Genomic DNA, 21,725 nt, shown 5'->3' with positions numbered 1-21,725 from the left:
TAACTAAAACATACTAAAAACTATGTAAAAACAATGCCAAAAAGGATATAAATTATCCACTCATCACAACACCAAACTTAAATAGTTGCTTGTCCCCAAGTAACTAAAAATAAAATAGGATAAAAAGAAGAGAATATACAATGAATTCCAAACTTATCAATGAAAATTAGCTTCAATTAGATGAGCGGAACTTGTAGCCTTTTTGCTTCTGAACAGTTTTGGTATCTCACTTTATCCTTTGAAGTTCAGAATGATTGGCATCTATAGGAACTCAAAATTTAGATAGTGTTATTGATTCTCCTAGTTCAGTATGTTGATTCTTGAACACAGCTACTTTATGAGTCTTGGCCGTGGCCCTAAGCATTTTGTTTTCCAGTATTACCACCGGATACATAAATGCCACAGACACATAACTGGGTGAACCTTTTCAGATTGTGACTCAGCTTTGCTAGAGTCCCCAATTAGAGGTGTCCAGAGTTCTTAAGCACACTCTTTTTGCTTTGGACCACGACTTTAACCGCTCAATCTCAAGCTTTTCACTTGACACCTTCATGCCACAAGCACATGGTTAGGGACAGCTTGGTTTAGCCGCTTAGGCCAGGATTTTATTCCTTTGGGCCTCCTATCCATTAATGCTCAAAGCCTTGGATCCCTTTTTTTTTTCTACCCTTGCCTTTTGGTTTAAAGGGTTACTGGCTTTTTCTGCTTACTTTTTCTTTTTCTTTCTTTTTTTCTTTTATTTTTTGCCACTTTTTTTTTCACAAGCTTTTTCTATTCACTGCTTTTTCTTGCTTCAAGAATCAATTTTATGATTTTTTATATTATCAATAACATTTCTCTTTTTTCATTATTCTTTCAAGAGCCAACAATTTTAACATTCATAAACAAAAAATTCAAAAATATGCACTGTTCAAGCATTCATTCAGAAAACAAAAAGCATTGTCACCACATCAAATTAATTTAACTAAATTCAAGATAGAATTCAAAATCATGCATTTCTAGTTCTTTTGCAATTAAAATCATTTTTCATTTAAGAAAGGTGATGTATTCATAGGACATTCATAGCTTTAAGGCATAGACACTAGACACTAATGATCATGTAATAAAGACACAAACATAGATAAAACATAAAGCATATGAAATGAAAAACAGAAAATAAAGAACAAGGAAATTAAAGAACGGGTCCACCTTAGTGATGGCGACTAGTTCTTCCTCTTGAAGATCTTATGGAGTGCTTTAGCTCCTCAGTGTCTCTTCCTTGCCTTTGTTGCTCCTCTCTCATGGCCTTTTGGTCTTCTCTAATTTCATGGAGGAGGATGGAATGCTCTTGGTGCTCCACCCTTAGTTGTCCCATGTTGGAACTTAATTCTCCTAGGGAGGTGTTTATTTGTTCCCAATAGTTTTGTGGAGGAAAGTACATCCCTTGAGGCATCTCAGGGATCATGCTCTTGTTGAGGTCCATGAGTGGGCTCTTTTGTTTGCTCCATCCTTTTCTTAGTGATGGGCTTTTAAGATGAATCTCTCCATCTCCCATGACTCGAAGGTGGAAGCAATTGCCTTCCCTTTCCTCTTTCTAGAGGTTTCTCCGGCTTTAGGTGCCATTAGTGGTTATGGAAAAACAAAAAGCGGGGCTTTCCACACCAAACTTAAAATGTTTGCTCGTCCTCGAGCAAAAGAAGAAAGAAAGGAGGAGAAGAAGAAAAAATGGAGGAGATGGAGTGGTGGTTTGGTTTCGGCCAAGGGGGTATTTATAGGGTAAGAAAGAAATGGAATTCGGTTAGAAGGGGTGGGTTTGGGAGGGGAATGGTTTGAATTTGAAAGTTGAGGTAGGTGGGGTTTTATGATGGATGGATGTGAATGGTGAAGAGAGTATGGAGAAGAGGGTAGGATTTGATAGGTGAATGATGTTTGGAGAAGAGGTATTGAGAAGGTGTGAAGAAGAGAGAGAAAGAGTTGAGGTAGGTGGGGATCCTGTGGGGTCCACAGATCCTGAGGTGTCAAGGATTTCTCATCCCTGCACCATTTTGGCGTGTAAACGCCCCTTTGAGTGCCAATCCTGGCGTTAATTGCCAGGTTGCTGCCCATTTCTGGCGTTTAACGCCAGCTTTTCTTCCTTTTCTAGCGTTAAACGCCAACTTTTCTTCCCTTTCTGGCGTTAAACGCCCAGAATGGTGCCAGACTGGGCGTTTAACGCCCATTCTGCTACCCTTACTGGCATTTAAACGCCAGTAAGTCTGTCCTCCAGGGTGTGCTATTTTTGATGCTATTTTTCATTCTGTTTTTGATTTTTCAATTGTTTTTGTGACTTCACATGATCATTAACCTAAAGAAAATATAAAATAACAATAGAAAATAAATAAATATAATTGAATATCATTGGGTTGCCTCCCAACAAGCACTTCTTTAATGTCAATAGCTTGACAGTGAGCTCTTAGAGAGCTTCACAGAGATTCAGAGCTTAGTGTTGGCCTCCCAACACCAAACTTAGAAGTTGAGTGTGGGGGCTTTGTTTGACTCTATGTTGAGAGAACATTTTCATGCTTCCTCTCCATGGTTACAGAAGAAGATCCTTGAGCCTTAAACACAAGGTAGTCCTCATTCAATTGAAGGACTAATTCTCTTCTGTCTACATCAATCACAGCTCTTGCTGTGGCTAGGAAGGGTCTTCCAAGGATGATGGATTCATCTTCATCATTCCCAGTGTCTAGGATTATGAAATCAGCAGGGATGTAATAGCCTTCAACCTTCACTAAGACATCCTCTACAAGTCCATAAGCTTGTTTCCTTGAATTGTCTGCCATCTCTAGTGAGATTCTTGCAGCTTGTACCTCAAGGATCCCTAGTTTCTCCATTACAGAGAGGGACATGAGGTTTATACTTGACCCCAGGTCACACAGAGCCCTTTTAAAGGTCATGGTGCCTATGGTACAAGGTATTAAGAACTTTCCAGGATCCTGTTTCTTCTGAGGTAATTTCAGTTGAGACAGATCATTTAGTTCATTAATGAGCAATGGAGGTTCATCCTCCCAAGTCTCATTACCAAATAACTTGGCATTCAACTTTATGATTGCTCATAGATACAGAGCAACTTGCTCTTCAGTAGTGTCTTCATCCTTTTCAGAGGAAGAATACTCATCAGAGCTCATGAATGGCAATAGTAAGTTTAGTGGAATCTCTATGGTCTCTATATAAGCCTCAGATTCCTTTGGTTCCTCATTAGGGAACTCCTTGGAGGCTAGTGGACGTCCAGTAAGGTCTTCTTCACTGGAAATCACTGTCTTTCCCTCCTCCATGCATTCGGCCATGTGGGACGTGTTTATGGCTTTGCACTCTCTCTTTGGATTCTCTTCTTTATTGCTTCCCACTTGTGCCTCCAAATTTCTAATGGAGGACCTTGTTTCATTCATGAAACTTTGAGTGGTCTTAGTTAGATCAGAGACTATGGTTGCTAAGTCAGAGAAGCTCTGCTTAAAATTCTCTGTCTGTTGCTGAGAAGATGATGGAAAAGGTTTGCTATTGCTAAACTGTGTTCTCCCACCATTGTTATTATTGAAGCCTTGATTAGGCTTCTGTTGATCCTTCCATGAGAGATTAGGATGATTCCTCCATGAAGGATTGTAGGTGTTTCCATAGGATTCTCCCATGTAATTCACTTCTTCCATTCCAGGATTCTCAGGGTCATAGGCTTCTCCTTCAGAGGAAGCTTCCTTAGTACTTCCTGATGTAGCTTGCATTCCAGACAGACTCTGAGAAATCATATTGACTTGCTGAGTCAATATTTTATTCTGAGCCAGTATGGCATTTAGAGTATCAATCTCAAGAACTCCTTTCTTCTGAGTTGTCCCATTATTCACAGGATTTCTTTCAGAAGTGTACATGAACTGGTTATTTGCAACCATTTCAATGAGTTCCTGGGCTTCTTCAAGCGTCTTCTTCAGATAAAGAGATCCACCAGCAGAGTTGTCCAATGACATCTTGGACAGTTCAGACAGACCATCATAGAATATACATATGATGCTCCATTCTAAAAGCATACCAGAATGACACCTTCTGATCAATTGCTTGTATCTTTCCCAAGCTTCATAGAGGGATTTACCTTCCTTCTGCCTGAAGGTCTGAACTTCCACTCTAAGCTTACACAATTTTTGAGGTGGAAAGAACTTTGCCAGGAAAGCATTGACCAGCTTTTCCCAAGAGTTCAAGCTTTCTTTAGGTTGTGAGTCTAACCATGTTCTAGCTCTGTCTCTAACAGTAAAAGAGAAGAGCATGAGTCTGTAGACCTCAGGATTAATCCCATTGGTCTTAACAGTGTCATAGACTTGCAAGAATTCAGCTAAAAACTGATGAGGATCTTCCAATGGAAGTCCATGATACTTGCAATTCTGCTGTATTTGAGAAGCTAATTGAGGCTTAAGCTCAAAGTTGTTTGCTCCAATTGCAGGAATTGAGATGTTTCTTCCACAGAAGTCAGAAGAGGGTGCAATAAAGTCACCAAGCATCTTCCTTGCATCTCCACCATTGTTATTGGGTTCGGCCTTGTCTCCTTCTTTTTCGAAAAATTCTGTAAGGTTTTCTCCAGAGAGTTGTGCTTTAGCTTCCCTTAGCTTCCTCTTTAGAGTTCTTTCAGGTTCAGGATCAGCTTCAACAAGAATATTCTTATCCTTGTTCCTGCTCATATGAAAAAAAGAGAAAGAAGAGGAATCCTCTATGTCACAGTATAGAGATTCCTTATGTGAGTAGAAGAAGAGAAGAGTGAAATGAAGAAGAGAGAAGATTAAGAATTCGGACTTTAAATTGAAATAAAAGGAAAATATTTTTGTTTTTATTTTAATTATTGGTTAGTATTCGAAAATTAAAAAGAGGAATAAAATAAAATTTGAAAACTAAATAAATTACTTAATTAAAAGGATTTTTTTTTTGAAAAAGTTGTTAGTGATTTTCGAAAATTGGAGAGAGAAAAGTAGTTAGGTGGTTTTGAAAAAGATATGATTGAAATAGAAAACTTTTGAAATCAAACAAAAAGTCAAGTGGTTAATTGAAAAAGATTTGAAAATCAATTTTGAAAAGATAAGAAGTTAGAAAAGATTTTGAAATTGATTTTGAAAAAGATATGATTGAAAGATATGATTGAAAATCATTTTGAAAAATATTTGAATTGGAAATTAAAAAGATTTTATTTTTGAAACTAAAGTTGATTACTTGACTAACAAGAAACTAAAAGATATGATTTTAAAATTTAAAGATTGAACCTTTCTTAATAGGCAAGTAACAACTTGAAATTTTTGAATTAAAGCATTAAATGTTAGCAATTAATTCAAAAATATGAAGTAAAAATAAGAAAAATATTTTGAAAATCAATTTTGAAATTTTTGAAAATAAAATAAAAATGAAAAAGATTTGATTTTTGAAAAAAATTTGAAAAGATAGAATTTTTAAATTGAAAATTTTTACTTGACTAATAAGAAACAACTAAATTTTAAAACTTTTTGACTAAATCAATTCAAAATTTTCGAAATTTATGAGAAGAAAAAGGGAAAGATATTTTTTTTATTTTTGAATTTTAATGAGGAAAGAGAAAAACACAAAAATGACACATAACATAAAAATTTAAGATCAAAACAAAAATGCATGCATGAACACTTTGAATGTCAAGATGAACACGAAGAACACTTTGAAGATCATGATGAACATCAAGAACATGTTTTTGAAAATTTTTAAGAAAAGAAAAACATGCAAGACACCAAACTTAAAAATTTTTAAACTTTAGACACTAAGAATTCAAAAATGCATATGAAAAACAAGAAAAGATGCATAACAAGAAAATGAAAAAATCAAACAAGAAAAATCATCAAGAACAACTTGAAGATCATGAAGGACACCATGCATGAGTTTTTCGAAAATTTTAAGAAAAATTAAAAAAATTACAATTGACACCAAACTTAAAATTTGACACTAGACTCAAACAAGAAACATAAAATTTTTGGTTTTTATAATTTTATTAATTTTTTTGGTATTTTTCGAAAATAAGAAATAAAAAGCTTAAAAATAAAATAAAATTACCTAATCTGAGCAACAAGATGAATCGTCAGTTGTCCAAACTCGAACAATCCCCGGCAACGGCGCCAAAAACTTGGTGCACGAAATTACAATCACACTTTTGCAATTCCGCACAACTAACCAGCAAGTGCACTGGGTCGTCCAAGTAATACCTTACGTGAGTAAGGGTCGATCCCACGGAGATTGTCGGCTTGAAGCAAGCTATGGTCATCCTTGTAAATCTCAGTCAGGCGAATTCAAATGGTTTTGAAGTTTTGATAATTAAAATATAATTAAAACAGAAAATAAGATAGAAATACTTATGTAATTCATTGGTAGGATTTCAGATAAGCGTATGGAGAAGCTTGTTGCTTCTAAACCTCTGCTTTCCTATTGTCTTCATCCAATCATGCGTACTCCCTTCCATGGCAAGCTGTATGTTGGGGGATCACCGTTGTCAATGGCTACCGTCCGTCCTCTCAGTGAAAATGGTCCAGCTACGGGTTACGTAGGGCTAATCATCTGTAGGTTCTCACTCATGTTGGAATAGGATCCAATGATCCTTTTGCGTCTATCACTACGCCCAACACTCGCGAGTTTGAAGCTCGTCACAGTCATCCCATCCCAGATCCTACTCGAAATACCACAGACAAGGTTTAGACTTTTTGGATCTCAAGAATGCTGCCAATTGATTCTAGCTTATACCACGAAGACTCTGATCTCACGGAATGGAGGGTGTTGTTGTCAGGAGAGGCAACCATGCGTCGTGAACTAGGAGGCTAAGAGATACACACTCAAGCTATTGCAGATAGAACGGAAGTGGTTGTCAGGCACGCGTTCATAGGTGAGAATGATGATGAGTGTCACGGATCATCACATTCATCAGGTTGAAGTGCGAGTGAATATCTTAGAATAAGAATAAGCTTGAATTGAATAGAAAAATAATAGTACTTTGCATTAATTTGTGAGGAACAGTAGAGCTCCACACCTTAATCTATGGGGTGTAGAAACTCCACCGTTGAAAATACAAAAGTGACGAAGGTCCAGGCATGGCCGAATGGCCAGCCTCCCAAATATGAAAAGAAGCTCTCTAAAAGATGATCAAAAGATCAAAAGATGATCCAAATATGAAAATACAATAGTAAAAGGTCCTATTTATAATGAACTAGTAACCTAGGGTTTACAGAAATAAGTAAATGATGCAAAAATCCACTTTCGGGGCCCACTTGGTGTATGCTTGGACTGAGTATTGAAGCTTTTTCGTGCAAAGGCTGTTCCTGGAGTTAAACGCCAGCTTTGGTGCCAGTTTGGGCGTATAACTCCAATTCTGGTGCCAGTTTGGGCGTTTTACGCCATAAATCCTTGGGCTGACTTTGAACGCCAATTTGGGCCATCAAATCTCAGGCAAAGTATGGACTATTATATATTGCTAGAAAGCCCAGAATGTCTACTTTCCAACGTAATTGAGAGAGCGCCAATTGGCTTCTGTAGCTCCAGAAAATTCACTTCGAGTGCAGGGAGGTCAGAATCTAACAGCATCTGCAGTCCTTTTTCAGCCTCTGAATCAGATTTTTGCTCAGGTCCCTAAATTTCAGCCAAAAAATACCTAAAATCACAGAAAAACACACAAACTCATAGTAAAGTCCAGAAATGTGATTTTTGCGTAAAAACTAATAAAAATATAATAAAAATTAACTAAAACATACTAAAAACTATGTAAAAATAATGCCAAAAAGGGTATAAATTATCCGCTCATCACTGCCGAAGTTCGTATTTCTTCAATGGTATCTAAGTCATGTTGACGAGCTGTATCTGTTGTAGTATGGTCGGCCATTTGAGTTCGGAGTGAGGCTTGGGAGATTTCGACAGGTATCATTGCGTCCGAACCATACACTAGACGGAAAGGCATTTCCTTTGTTGTTGAGTGGATGGTGGTATTGTATCCCTATATGACCTCCGGTATTAATTCGGCCCAGAGACCCTTGGCATCGTCAAGTTTCTTTCTCAAAGCGTGTAAGATAACTTTATTTACAGCCTTAGCTAAGCCATTTGTCTGCGGGTGTTCTACTAACGAAAAATATTGTCTGATTTTTAAATCCTGCAAAAAGGAGGTGAATTTATGATCGGCAAACTGGCGACCATTATCAGTGATAATGTGCCGAGGTATGCCGAATCTACAGATAATATTCTTCTATAAAAAGGAAACCATTTGTTGTTATGTGATCTTTGCTAGGGGCTCTGCCTCTATCCATTTGGAGAAGTAATCAATTGCTACTATTAAAAATTTTACCTGCCATACCGCTAAAGGGAATGGACTGAGGATGTCGATCCCCCATTGATTGAAGGGCCAACTTACGTCGGAATTGTGAAGGATTTCAGCTGGTAGGTGTGTGATCGGATTGTGCTTTTGGCAATTGTCACAACCTTTTGCCTTTATTTTACAGAATTTCTGCAATGTTGGCGAATAGAAACCATCTCGGAGTATTTTTTAGGACAAACTTTGGGCTCCGAGGTGTGTGCCATATATTCCTTCGTGTGCTTCAGCAAGCAGAAGTTCGGCATCCGACCTGGAAAGATGTTTAAACAGAGGACGAGAGAATCCTAGTCTATATAGGCAATTGCTATATATTATAAAAAATGAAGCCTGTCGGCGAAATTGCCGAGTATTTTCAATGTTGTCTGGTAATATCCCAGTCTTGAGATAGTTTATATAGGGTGTTCGCCAATCTGCATCCTGTATGACACTTAGAATTTTGATTAGATCTATACTTGGTTTAAGTAGTGTGAATTCGTGAAGGGAAGAAGTAGTTGTTTGTGTACTGGCGAGCTTAGATAGGATATTAGCTCGGCTATTATGTTCACGAGGTATGTGTTGAATTTCAATTTTGGAGAACTTTGTAGTTAAGCTCTGAACAATAGCAAGGTATTTGGATAATAAATGATCTTTTACCTGATATAAGTTATTTACCTGTTGAACGACGAGCAAGGAGTCATAGTATACATTGAGTTCGGTAAATTTAGATCGACGGCGAGTTTAAGACCAGCGATTATAGCTTTGTACTCACTTTGATTGTTACTCGCTGTGAAAGAAAGGTGTAAAGACTGCTCTATGACGTAACCATTTCCATCTTTAAGTAAAACCCCCCGCGCCACACTCTTGGGGATTGGATGAGCCATCCACATACAAAGACCATTGAGTTGAATCATCAATGGAATTTGGGATTGTGAATTCGGCGATAAAGTGTGCCAAATATTGAGACTTTATTTGACCTCGTCCCTGATATCTGATGTCGAATTCGGAGAGCTCAACCGACCATTTAACTAATTGGCCAGCTAATTCTAGTTTTTGGAGAACTTGTCGTAAATGTTGATCTGTGCGAACATAGACGACATGGCTTTGGAAATATGGCCGATGTCGTCGGGCTGAGAACACCAAAGCTAAAGCTAGCTTCTCGATCTTATGATAGCAAAGTTCGGTATGTTGTAGATTCTTGCTAGTAAAATAGATGGGCTGTTGCTGTTTCTGTCTCTCTGCAATAAGAACAGAGCTTATAGCCCAGTTAGTAACAGATAAATATAAGTAGAGTGGTTCCCCTTGAAAGGGTGTTTGCAAAATAGGTGGTTTTGAAAGAGTGTTTTTTATAGTTGTGAAAATATTTTCACATTCATTCGTCCATTGAATTTTTTTTCTTTTTTAGCGTTTGAAAGAAACAAAAAGATTTAGAAGCTAAACAAGGTAGGAATCTAGAGAGTGCATCAAGTCTTCCTGTTAACTATTGGACTTCTTTAATTGTTTGTGGGCTCGCCATGTCCAATACAACTCGGCATTTTTCTGGATTGGCTTCAATACCGCAGTTGGTGAGCATAAAACTGAGAAATTTTTCTCCTTGTACACCAAAGGCACACTTATCAGGATTGACCCGCATAGTATTTGCGTATTTGATTGAATATTTCTGCAAGGTCGTCAAGATGATTGTCGCCGAGCTTTGTTTTGGCGACCATGTCATCGACATAAACTTCTAGGTTTCTGCCGATCTGTGTTGCAAATACCTTGTCCATAAGGCGTTGATATGTGGCTCCTGCATTCTTAAGTTCAAATGGTATAACTTTATAGTAGTAATTTCCATATTCAGTAATAAATGCAGTCTTACTTTGATCGGATGGATGCATTAGAATCTGGTTATAGCCAGAATATGCATCTATGAAATTCAGTGTTTGATAACCTGAAGCATTATCTACTAAGCAATCAATAGATGGTAAGGGATAGGAATCTTTTGGGCATGCTTTGTTGAGATCAGTGAAATCAACACACATGCGCCATTTACTATTATGTTTTTTTACCATGAGGACGTTAGCTAACCAAGTTGTGAATCTGATCTCTTGTATGAAGCCGGTATTGATTAGCTTTTTAGTATCTTCTAGAGAGGCTTGCTTTCTTTCAAGGCCTAGGTTTTGCTTCTTCTGTGCTATAGGTCAGACATAGGGATCCAATTCCAACTTATGAGAATAAGTCGGCATGCTGTTGTAAGAATGTTTGCAGGCATGTCTGTAGGTGTCCAGGCAAATAAGTCGGCATACTGTTGTAAGAATGTTTGAAATGAGGCTTTCTCTTCCAAGCTTAGTGTAGTTCCTACATAAGTCAATTTTTTCGAGCTATTTGCAAAATAAATTTTTTGTAAGTTTTCTATTGGGGTTGGGCGTTCAAGAACATCCGCCCTTGGATCAAGCTCGGCCAAAACTGGGAGTTCGTCCTGACTGCTTATGCTGTTTACTTGTGCGTTGATACTTCGGTTAGGTCTTTTCAGACTATTGTGGTAAACATTGACGAGCTTCACGGACGTCGCTGTGAATTGTCGTGATAAGATCGTCCTGCTGATGAACCATTATTTCATGACTTAATTTGTATCGAATCGAGTGGATTTTGTCAACTATCCTCACACTTATTCATGTAAATTGCATGTTTTTAAGATTCCTTCCTAACTTTGTGCTATGATTGAAAACATGCTTCTTAGGCCTAAAAATTACTAGTTTTTAATTCTATCTTGTTACTATTCGATGACGTGATGCATTTGTTGAGTGATTACAGGATTTATAGAGTAGGAATGGCATGGAGGATGAAGAGAAAGCATGTTAAAGTGGAAGGAACACAAGAAATTGAAGATTTGAGAAGCTGAAGCGTGCGTGTGACCATGAGCATCGTCCATCGATGCGTATGCGTGGCCTTGTGCAAAGTCCACCGACGCGCATGCGTGGCTGACACGTATGCGTGACGAGCATCATGTGCTGCAGTAAAGGGAATACGATGGGGACGATTTTTGGGCTACTTTTGGTCCAGTTTCAAGCCCGAAAGTGAAGACAAGACTCTGGGAATGGAGAGGGATGACACACACTTACACTTTAGCTTAGTTTTTGAGTTTTGAATTCTAGTGAGAGAAATTCCTACTTCTCTCTAGGGTTTTTGGTTTTCTTATTTTAATTTCAATTGGATCCTGAGAGAAACTGTTGCTACCTTCATTTCTATTACTTCCTTTTGGGTTTTCTTCTTTAATTCCTTTAGTACTCTTGTTAATTTAATTATTTTGAATTCATGTTTGGATCTTGTTACCTTTGAATTTTGTTAATGCATTGAGTTATTTTCATATCCATTGTTATTGCTTGTTTTGCTATTGTTGATTATTGTTAGTGGTAATTTGAATTGAGTTATTTTTCTAGTTGTTATCAAGTCTTTTATCTTTGCTCACCAAGTGTTTGAGGAAATATCATCCATGATAATGGAGTAGATTTCCTTGCTTGGTTTGGGATTGAGTAATTGGAGCCACTTGAATTGTTATAACCAAGTGTTGATTGGTAATTGAAAGTTGCTAATTAGCTTGAACCTCACCAACTTTAGTTCTTCTCTACGAAGTGACTAGGACTTGTGAGCTAAAGTTAGTGGTGTTCACTTGACTTTCCTTCACTTGTTAGAGGATAACTAAGTGAGAGCAATGAGCCTTTACCATCACACTTGGGGAAGATAATAAGGATAGAAATTCCGATTCTCACCCGAACCAAGGCCTTTTATATTGATTAATTACCAACTTTTGCTAGTTATCTATTGCTCTAATTTCTAGTTATTTATTTTTCTTGTTCTCAACTCCGAAAAGCTCCAGAAAATCCTAACCAATAATTTGCATCTTGTGTCAACTCCTAGGAAAAATGACCTGGAATTCTACTCCCGTTATTCGATTTTATTTGTGACACTCATTTTAACTCTGACTAGCAAAAATCTCGTCGGTTAAGACTATGCTTGCGACGTTGATTTGGAAAAATACTTTTGGTAATTCTTGACCGACATTTATCCACTCGTCACCTGCACATGAAACTTAACACAGAGATGAATTGTGGATACTATAGCGCCGAACTTATTCAAGAAAGGTCGGCCAAGGATCAAATTGTAAGGGTTAAAATAGTCTACAACTAAGTATTGAACATATGAAGTTTTTTATAAAGGATTCTCACCGAGTGTGGTTTGCAACCACACAGATCCCAAAATCGGGACCCTTTCACCTGAAAATTCGACTAGGTCTCCAGGGGAAGGTTGTAGCATGTTGTTACTTAGTTTCATCTTCTAGAATGTTGAATAGAAAAGAACATCAGTACTGCTCCCCAGGTCCAGTAGTACTTTTTTAACTAAAAGATCTCTTAACTGGATAGAGATTACAACAGGGTCATCTAGACTTGTTGTAGTTGTATTGAAGTCGGAGGCTTGAAATGTCATTTGAGAAAAATATGAAGGCGTTTGAGGATTGATTGGACTGGATTCTATGGATATCATAGCTCGATAAAAGCCTTTTCATGCCGAGCTTGTAGCGCCTCCACCTACAAAACCTCCAGAAATACAATTAATAACTCCTCTCGGTTGTTCAGGATGACTTGTGTTCGTCCTTTCTTTGTCTCGGGCTGCTGTCCTGCCAAGTTATGGTCACCAGTGGGAGGGGCATGCCGTTGTATATGGCCACCGATGTATTTATCGAGATGGCCTTGCTGAACTAGTCACTCGAAAAGGTCTTTGGTGATGACACACTCATCAGTAGTATGTCCATGCTTCTGGTGAAAAGTGCAATACTTTGATTTGTCTGCACCCTTCAAATCTGGATAGTTGCCGGCCTTCCGTGGTGGCTTGATCAATTTGGAATTTAGGATCTCCTTGATGATGTCGTCGCACTTAGTATTGAACTGAGTATAGGATTCATAACGGGGAGTAAGTTTAAAATTTTTCTTACTCTCCCGTGGTTTTTCTTCTTCTTTGTAGTGAGGTTTATCTACTTTCTGGGCTTGTCAGAGTTCCTCGATATCGATCTGACCTTTCACTTTTTAGCAAAATTCGGCCAAGGTCTTTGGTTTGGCAACAGCAATAGCCTCTTGAAATTTTCCTGGTTGGAGCCCACTTTTGATGGCGTGCAGATGCACCTCGGGGTGGAAGTCGGCTATGCTCATTGCCACCTTTGTGAAACGAATCATGTAGTCTTTAAAACTTTCATTCTGACCTTGTTTAATTGTGTTCAGATAATTCGAATCATGCAGGTAGATGGCCGAACCAGCAAAATGCTCCTCGAAAACCTTCGCAAGTTCCTGAAAACGAGAAATAGAATCTGCAAGCAAAAAGCAAAACCAATCAAGTACAGGACCGTCTAAATAAGATGGAAAACAACGGCATAGAACTTTATCCGATGCACCATTTACTATCATTATGGATTTGAACTTCTTGATATATTTCTTCGGATCTCCTAACCCATCGTAGGGGATTAATGTAGTCGGTAAGGTGAACCTTCTGGGAAGCTTGAAATTCATCACTTCAGCCGTGAATGGTCCAGTAGAATTGTCAGGCTCAGCGTTTTCATTTTCTGGCCGAGCTTCTTCATTTTGTTGAGGTCGACCTTCTTCATTCCGAGCAGTTTCGGATACGTGTGTTGGGCCAAATTGGTGTTCTTCTGTTCGTTCTTAACGAACATCATTGTTTTCGATTCGAGCATTAGTTAGCTCGGCAATTTGATTTGTCATTCTTTGATTCTCTTCCGCCATGCGCTGATTAGCTTGTTACAACTCAGATACCATCTGGAGAAGGTCGGACGGTGTAGGCGGAGGGAGATCAGCCATGGGCAGATGTAGAAGCAGTGAGCCCGATAAAAAAGAAAAGAATTATGTTTTCGGCCACACGGTGGACGCCAATTGTTCTTGTGTACGTAACCTGGATGTAACTCAGTATCTGAGAGTCAACGTCAAGTTGTTTCCTTCAACGCCGAGCTATAGACTTGAAAGATCCGAGCTTGTGTCTAGAGAGATATCACGTCTTGGGAGAGTATGAACAAAGGGGGAATGTACCTGCAAAAGGCACTCCGATGCTTAAGTTAGTATTATGAATTCAGTATATATCTTGAGGATAAGATGCCATACCTTTATAAGTGAGGTAAAAAATGTCGGTTACATTTCTGTTGATCTTGAAGAGTAGTTATTAAATTTTAATAAGAGATATTGTCTAGTTGGACGTTTTTATTTCAAGATGTAGTCCCGTTGAATATGATTATAACGTATAACGTCGAGTTATGGTATATAATGCCAAATTATTGTATATAATGTCGAGTTATGACATCAGATTTGTAACGGTTGTATGAGCAATTAATTCAAAATGAAATTTCTAAAATATGGAGCTCTTATCATCATCCGACCAGACTAAGGTAGCGTTTGTTTTGAGGTACTGAGACAGAGACTGAGAGACTGAGACTCAGTATCGTGTTTGTTAGTTCAGAGACTGGTACTAAAATTCCTGTCTCTGTCTCTAAAATTTCAGTATTTCAGTACTTCCAAAAAGTAGGGACACAGGGGACTGAAATTTTTAGAGATGGAGACTGAAATTTTAATAACATTTTATACCTAAAATACTTTCATTTCAATTAATTAATTCTAATTTTACCCTTTGTGCAAATTAAATTAGAGTTTCATTCTTGTTTCAATTCCTGTCTCCCATTTTGCACCAACAGAATACTGAGATTTATTTCAATCCCTGTCTCTTAGTCTCTGTCTCTCAATCTCAGTCTTTCCGTCTCTGTCTCTCCACCAAACGCTACCTAAGGTCCGTCCACACTAGGACATCGTGATCAGCAATACCAACGGGCAACGGATATAGTGGTATTGAACATGACAGGCAAAAGTCATCCAATATTTAATGACCACGTAAGAAAGTTGGTAAGAGCTTCTAGCTAACCCTTTAATGCCTTCAACAAGATTTAACCAAACTGCCCCATTACTCATTAGTATTTTGCAATTTCATTTTGGGAAAATAAAAAAGAATGGTAAATTCTTAAAACAATATTTAATACGTGTTGTAGAAAAGTAATTATACTTATAGACTTTCTTTCATAACAGTTACTCCATTGAACTTTTGAATAGTTACACAGATTAAGAAAAATAATAAAGAAGTATTGAATTTACAAAACCTTAAAAGCGTTTTATAATAGGATTTTGTTAAAAACACTGTTATTTATGTTGAAAAGTTTAGTAATTTTACACAATAAATATATTAAAACAAATTTGTTAGTCTTGTGATATAAAATTTTGATTCATCTATTTTGTATTTTAAGAATACATGTTAAATTTATAAATTAAAAAATTATTAAAAATATAAATTTTTAATATATTTATTTTGTATTAATTAAATAAAAATATTTAAAATTTTTTACTCATAGTAAGTTTATCGGTGCATGCTAGCTAAACCTATAAAATTTTTATATTTAACACCCTAAATTTATTTATAAAAAACCTTTTCTCTTTTATCTTTGGCATGGTAAATTGTTGTAAACAAGCATATTTTGGTTTCAACCTTGAAAAATTTTTCAGTTTGTATCGTCCTCCACTTCATGCACTTTTCATTACTTTGTTTCCTCAACCATTTAAATGAATAAACACAGCTTTGTAGCTTCCAAGTTCCAACACAAAAAGTTTCTTTCTCTTTTTTTTTTTAAAAAAAAAAAAAAAGAAACTAGCAGCGTCTTTACAGTTGGGCAGATGAACAACCTCAAGACGGAGAAAACAAAGTTTCATTTGGTTTTGAAGTTTGATGTTTTTGTATTTTCCCTTCTTGTCTTCTAGCATCTTCTCCCCTTCTTAGAAACCCAAATAACTCCACTCACATTTCTATTCTGAATGAGAAATTCTGGAAACTGAAGATCCCAAATATTGTTTAGTTCTTTTTATTGTTTACTTAACTGTGGACCAGGTGACTAATGGTTTTCATTAGCTTATTATAATTTATAAACATATCAAAGAATGGAAAAGCTGATCCAAAGTTCTAAAATTTTCCAGTTTCAACTTTAGACACCAAAAAACGTTTGATATCCCACTGTAAAAGGTGTATGATATTCCACTGAATTAGAAAATAACAATATCAAGTCTCAACTACTGAAGTTCATCGAAAAACTTACTGTAATTCGGTTCTTCAGTAGTTTTTTTTTTCATTCATCTCTTGCCTTCTTTCTTCGTCTTAGAGAATGGTAGGAAGCATTACCGGAACAGTTACCAATGCTCACTCGAACAGTAACGGTAACGGTAACGGATCTGTTCAGAACTTGAATTGCTTAGAGGAGAAGCTTGAGGAGCTACGCAGCCTTCTTGGAAAATCCAACAGTGACCCGCTGAAAATCGTTAGCGTCGGAGCTGGCGCCTGGGGAAGTGTCTTCGCGGCATTGCTTCAAGATTCGTACGGACAATTCCGGGAGAAGGTTCAGATCAGGATATGGAGAAGGCCGGGCAGGGCGGTGGACAGGGCCACGGCGGAGCATCTTTTTGAAGTAATAAACTCGAGAGAGGACGTTTTGCGGCGGTTGATCCGGCGCTGCGCGTACCTTAAGTACGTGGAGGCGAGGCTTGGTGACAGGACTTTGCTTGCAGATGAGATTCTAAAAGATGGATTCTGTTTGAACATGATTGAAACTCCTCTTTGCCCCTTGAAAGTTGTAACTAACTTGCAGGAAGCTGTTTGGGACGCTGATATTGTTGTCAATGGCTTGCCTTCTACCGAGACACGCGAGATTTTCGAAGAGATTAGTAAGTATTGGAAGGAGAGGATCACAATGCCTGTCATAATCTCTCTTTCAAAGGGTATAGAGGCTGCACTCGATCCTCTTCCGCATATTATAACTCCAACCAAAATGATTAGCCAAGCAAGTAAGGTTTTTCTTTCTTCATCTATGTTGTTTGCTGAATTTAATTTTCATGTACTGATAATGCAAAACAGATTTATATGTGTATTTAATTACCTAATGTCACATTAGCAAAAAATATTACTTTTTATTTTGGAGGTGCATCAAAATCAAACTCATTGCATTGCTTTCTACTTTAAACTACTAATTTAGTTACTAAAAGATTATTATATTGACATTTAGTTTCCAAAAGAAGAATCCAAAAAATGATGACTGGTTTATCTAAAATAAAAGGTGTTTTCATACACTTAATCGAACATGATTAACTGAAGACTATAACATCCACCTGCAGTTTGGTGTACTGGGAGGACAAAGCACCTAGTTTATTTTAGTGAATGTGAAAATGATATCTAAGTTTATTTTGACCGTTTGATCGATGTCAGTCAATTATTAGAAATATTGATATTATTGTGTTAATTAAATAGACAGAACATAGTCATTAGTTCGTTAGTTATTCTTGTATTTATATAAAAAAAAATTGGAAAAAAATTGAAAAAGGAAGAGAGTTTAAAATGGTTTTTGATGTGAAATTTGGAGTACATGTAGCATAACACTATTTATATAGGGCCTAATACCACTTTCTGATCACCATGTTCAACACAAGCCTGTTGATTCCACTAATTCTATCTTTAGCATGTTCTTATTTAGTTGTAGATCAAAGGCGAGAAACCTCTGGCTTGGTCACAGCTTTTTGATGTCTAGATTTTCTTTGAAATCAAACAAATAGAAGCCGGTAATTTAGCATATTGTAGTTGTCAAGTTTACATTCTCTAATCTTGTTCAGTTATAATATATGACAGCTGGATTGCCTATGGAGAACATACTTTATCTTGGGGGTCCAAATATAGCATCTGAAATCTACAACAAGGAGTATGCTAATGCTCGCATATGTGGTGCTGAGAAATGGAGGAAACCTCTGGCAAAGTTCCTAAGACAACCTCATTTTATAGTCTGGGACAACAGTGACCTTATCACTCATGAAGTCATGGGTGGCTTGAAAAATGTATATGCAATTGGGGCAGGTATACCCAATTATCTATTTCAAATATACAAAATTGATACCCAAGTTTGCTAAAAGAGGCGTTGGGAAATATTGCTTTATAATTTTGCCATGTCAACTTAATAGTGGTTTTTGGTGTATACATAATATGGTTGACAGTGAAATTAGCATCTTTTCTGATATCAATACCTCATTCTCTTCTTCCTTCTCTCGTTTTAGTGTAATTGAGATGATATATAATTATCTTAACACTATTATTTCTCATTTGGTAACTGATATAAGTTAACAAATTCCTTATCCAACTTGATAGCAAAACTAATTAACAAAGCACTTGTGAACGGTTGTTGTAGAATAAATAAAACAAATGAGACAAAGAGAATTGGCACATGTGGTAAAGGTTCCAAACATATTCCAAAAGGGTATTACTATATTAGTTAGAGTTTGTTTGCTAATTTCTGGTTTTATTGTAGCCTCTTGCATGAAAACTGAGCTTTTGATTCTATCAGTGTAAATGGTCCGGCGTCCAGACCAATAGACCATCACATTCATAATAGTATTCAACATATCTTGCAATACCCTTTGGATCTGTATCTAGTGTTTTAGTTACTCTTAGGCATTATTGTTGGTGGGAAGATGGCAAATAATATCACTTTCTTAAGTTAACATTATTTGGTTTCTGATTTACAATATATGTGTGGTTTTTCTTCTTCTTCCTCTCTTTTCAGGAATGGTAGCTGCCCTTACAAATGAGAGTGCGACAAGTAAATCCGTATACTTCGCACATTGCACATCGGAGATGATATTTATCACTCATTTGTTGGCTGAAGAACCTGAGAAACTCGCAGGGCCATTATTAGCTGACACTTATGTGACTTTGTTAAAAGGGCGTAATGCATGGTATGGCCAGATGCTTGCTAAGGGCGCATTAAGCCCAGACATGGGTGACAGCATTAGTGGCAAAGGAATGATTCAGGTATAGCTTCAAGTTTCTGTCAGAAGAGGGTGCCTACCTAGTTTACATAATGTTTTCAAGAACAACAATGCTCGTGTACACTAAAAATCAACTAATAAACCAGTCACTCGTATAGAATATATATTAAAATACAAAATAAATACTGAAGATGAATTAAATACAACACCTATTTATCCATAAATACATAATAACTTATTTGGTGGCTAATTTTTTATGTACATAGCATTTTTTTTCATGAATTTCCAAGAAAAGATTCTTAAGAAGTTGAAAACATTAGGCAAACCACACGCCTTTGTTTTTGCCAAATCTTGCATCTTTGGAATTTTGTGAGTTGTCTTATATATGCAACAGAATGTGCTACTTCCTCATGAAGAATGCTTTTAGCATTGCATAGCCAGAGCTGGTCGTACTGTAGGAGTAGGAGGTTGGCTTTATTTATTTATTCTTTGGTGAAATATAGGTTTATTTAAAGCTTCCTCACAAATGAAAATACGGGATGATCAAGTGGATAATTCACTCGTTCGCTTAATTAAATGTCGGGAATTTAAATCTTGCCATTTGTATGCAGCAATCTATTAGCCAATGACAAACTCTTAAATGAATGTCAGATTCGCAGCAGATTGTCCTTGATCTACCTAACTGGAGGAATATTGTGGGAAGAAAAAAAAAAGTGATTTCGGAATCATTTATGCTGTTGAGAAATATCAAAACTTGCAAGAACATTTTATGATTATTGGTTATGGATCAGTACTCCCGCTTTATACGAAGTTATGAACCAATAGGTACAAAGTGAAAAACAAATTTAATTAGAACAAGTAAAATTGTAACCAATAGCTATACCAACTAACAAGTGATATAGAGCCAAGGGGACGGTTGACTAACAAGTGATATAGAGCCATGTTTTTTGTTATTTATTTATTATTTATTTTAATCTTTTAATTTTAGGTTTAAGCAGATGACTTCATGCATACTATTTAAATTTTTGCACTAGATTATGCATAGTGACTTATTTTGCATACTATATTTCTAGGGTGTTTCTGCAGTGAAGGCATTCTTTGAACTTCTGAGCCAATCAAGCTTGAATGTGTTGCACCCTGAAGAAAACAAACCTGTTGCCCCTGTTGAGCTCTGCCCAATCCTCAAGACATTATATAAGATATTGATATCAAGGTATAATTTTATCTGATTTCACAATATTATCTTATTTGGTTTAGTCTTACTATTAAATTCAGATTATCTTTATGTGGCAATTTGTGATACCCCATAAAATGCGTCAATGCATGTATATTTATACTACTACCAAAGTAGCAATTTTCTAAATATTGTATTATAATACTCGTCATAAAATTTACAATCAATTTTTTAAAACTCTGACTCGTGTAATTTATGCTCTAACTTGTCAAAAACAAGTAATTTGATTCTTCGAAATATTTAATGATGCAAAACAAATATTTTGTTATTTTTTTTCAAAGTTATTTTGATATTATATATTTTATTAACAGAATTAGCTCTTAGTAGAAGGATAATTCTTTATATTTTTTGTTCCTGTTGCATTTCTCAGGGAACAATCATCACAAGCTATTCTCCAGGCCCTGAGGGATGAGAATCTTAATGATCCCCGTGAACGCATTGAGATTGCACAAAGCCATGTCTTTTATAGGCCTTCACTTCTTGGAAAACCATGATTGTTTTATGTAAAGAAGGAGGTGAGGAGGGGGATTGGGTTTTGGGTGCATGTATCCATAAGCAAGAAGAATTTGTCAAGGAAATTTTTTGATCGGTCTAGATGTATTAGTTTGAAGATAGCAATCAATTTTATCCCTGAGTTTTGACTCACTAATTAATTTGGTATGTATTTTTATAACGACTAAACTTTTTAAAGTGGTCTTTGAGATTCGTGCCATGTATTAATTTGATTCTTGAGACTCTAATTACACTAATTTGAAACCCTAGATTGAATTTTGGGCTATATACAAATCCTTGACTCAAATTTAGGCGTGAGTCGACAACCGAAAAACTGATATGACATAGTATAACAATTAGCTGCTGTAAAATCCTGGTTAAATGGTAATTAAATATGGACCAAAGGAGTTGGAAAATCTAGAATTCATAATTTATAAATTTAACGATGATATTTAGATTCGGAGAATTTTTTTGAGTGGGAACATGTATTGTATTTCGAAAAAATGCATAAATACGCGTATTGGTAAATTAACCGGCAGTACCGACTTAAGTTTGTCCGGCACTACAAGTGAGACAGTTAATTAAGGGTGAACAAGGTTAAGAAACTAAAAATTATAATTTGGGAAAGTAAAAATAATTAGAATACAAATTAAAACACTAATCTTAAAGGTTTTGGCCCAAAGTTTAGTCAACTGACTAAATCGAGTAAACTTGACCCAAGCTGGGATTAAGCCCACACTATATAAGCCACACACATGTGCAATTCAGCAACTAAAACCCCTTCATTGTGTTCCACGCT

At 36.5% G+C, this 21,725-nt stretch overlaps 1 protein-coding gene across 1 annotated transcript; it reads left to right on the top strand.

Moving 5' to 3' along the window:
* The first annotated feature begins 15,848 nt into the window (after positions 1 to 15,848).
* LOC107625422 (putative glycerol-3-phosphate dehydrogenase [NAD(+)] 1, cytosolic) lies at positions 15,849 to 21,220 on the top strand. Its single transcript, XM_016328050.3, has 5 exons — positions 15,849 to 17,235; positions 18,071 to 18,292; positions 18,996 to 19,243; positions 20,274 to 20,413; positions 20,805 to 21,220. The coding sequence occupies exons 1-5, from the start codon at positions 16,560 to 16,562 to the stop codon at positions 20,926 to 20,928; spliced, it is 1,410 nt and encodes a 469-aa protein (XP_016183536.1). The 5' UTR covers positions 15,849 to 16,559; the 3' UTR covers positions 20,929 to 21,220.
* The last annotated feature ends 505 nt before the right edge of the window (positions 21,221 to 21,725 follow it).

Source organism: Arachis ipaensis, chromosome B2 (genome assembly GCF_059453495.1).
Source record: "Arachis ipaensis isolate K30076 ecotype BB chromosome B2, ASM5945349v1, whole genome shotgun sequence".
Classification (NCBI taxonomy): domain Eukaryota; kingdom Viridiplantae; phylum Streptophyta; class Magnoliopsida; order Fabales; family Fabaceae; genus Arachis; species Arachis ipaensis.
This window is presented reverse-complemented; position numbering and strand designations above follow the sequence as displayed.

Excerpts from the sequence above, each read along its gene's own strand:
- LOC107625422 (XM_016328050.3), top strand. The coding sequence starts at position 16,560 with ATGGTAGGAAGCATTACCGGAACAGTTACCAATGCTCACTCGAACAGT. Across the intron at positions 18,293-18,995 it reads TGTATATGCAATTGGGGCAG|GAATGGTAGCTGCCCTTACA; the intron begins GTATACCCAATT and ends CTCTCTTTTCAG. Across the intron at positions 20,414-20,804 it reads TATAAGATATTGATATCAAG|GGAACAATCATCACAAGCTA; the intron begins GTATAATTTTAT and ends TGCATTTCTCAG.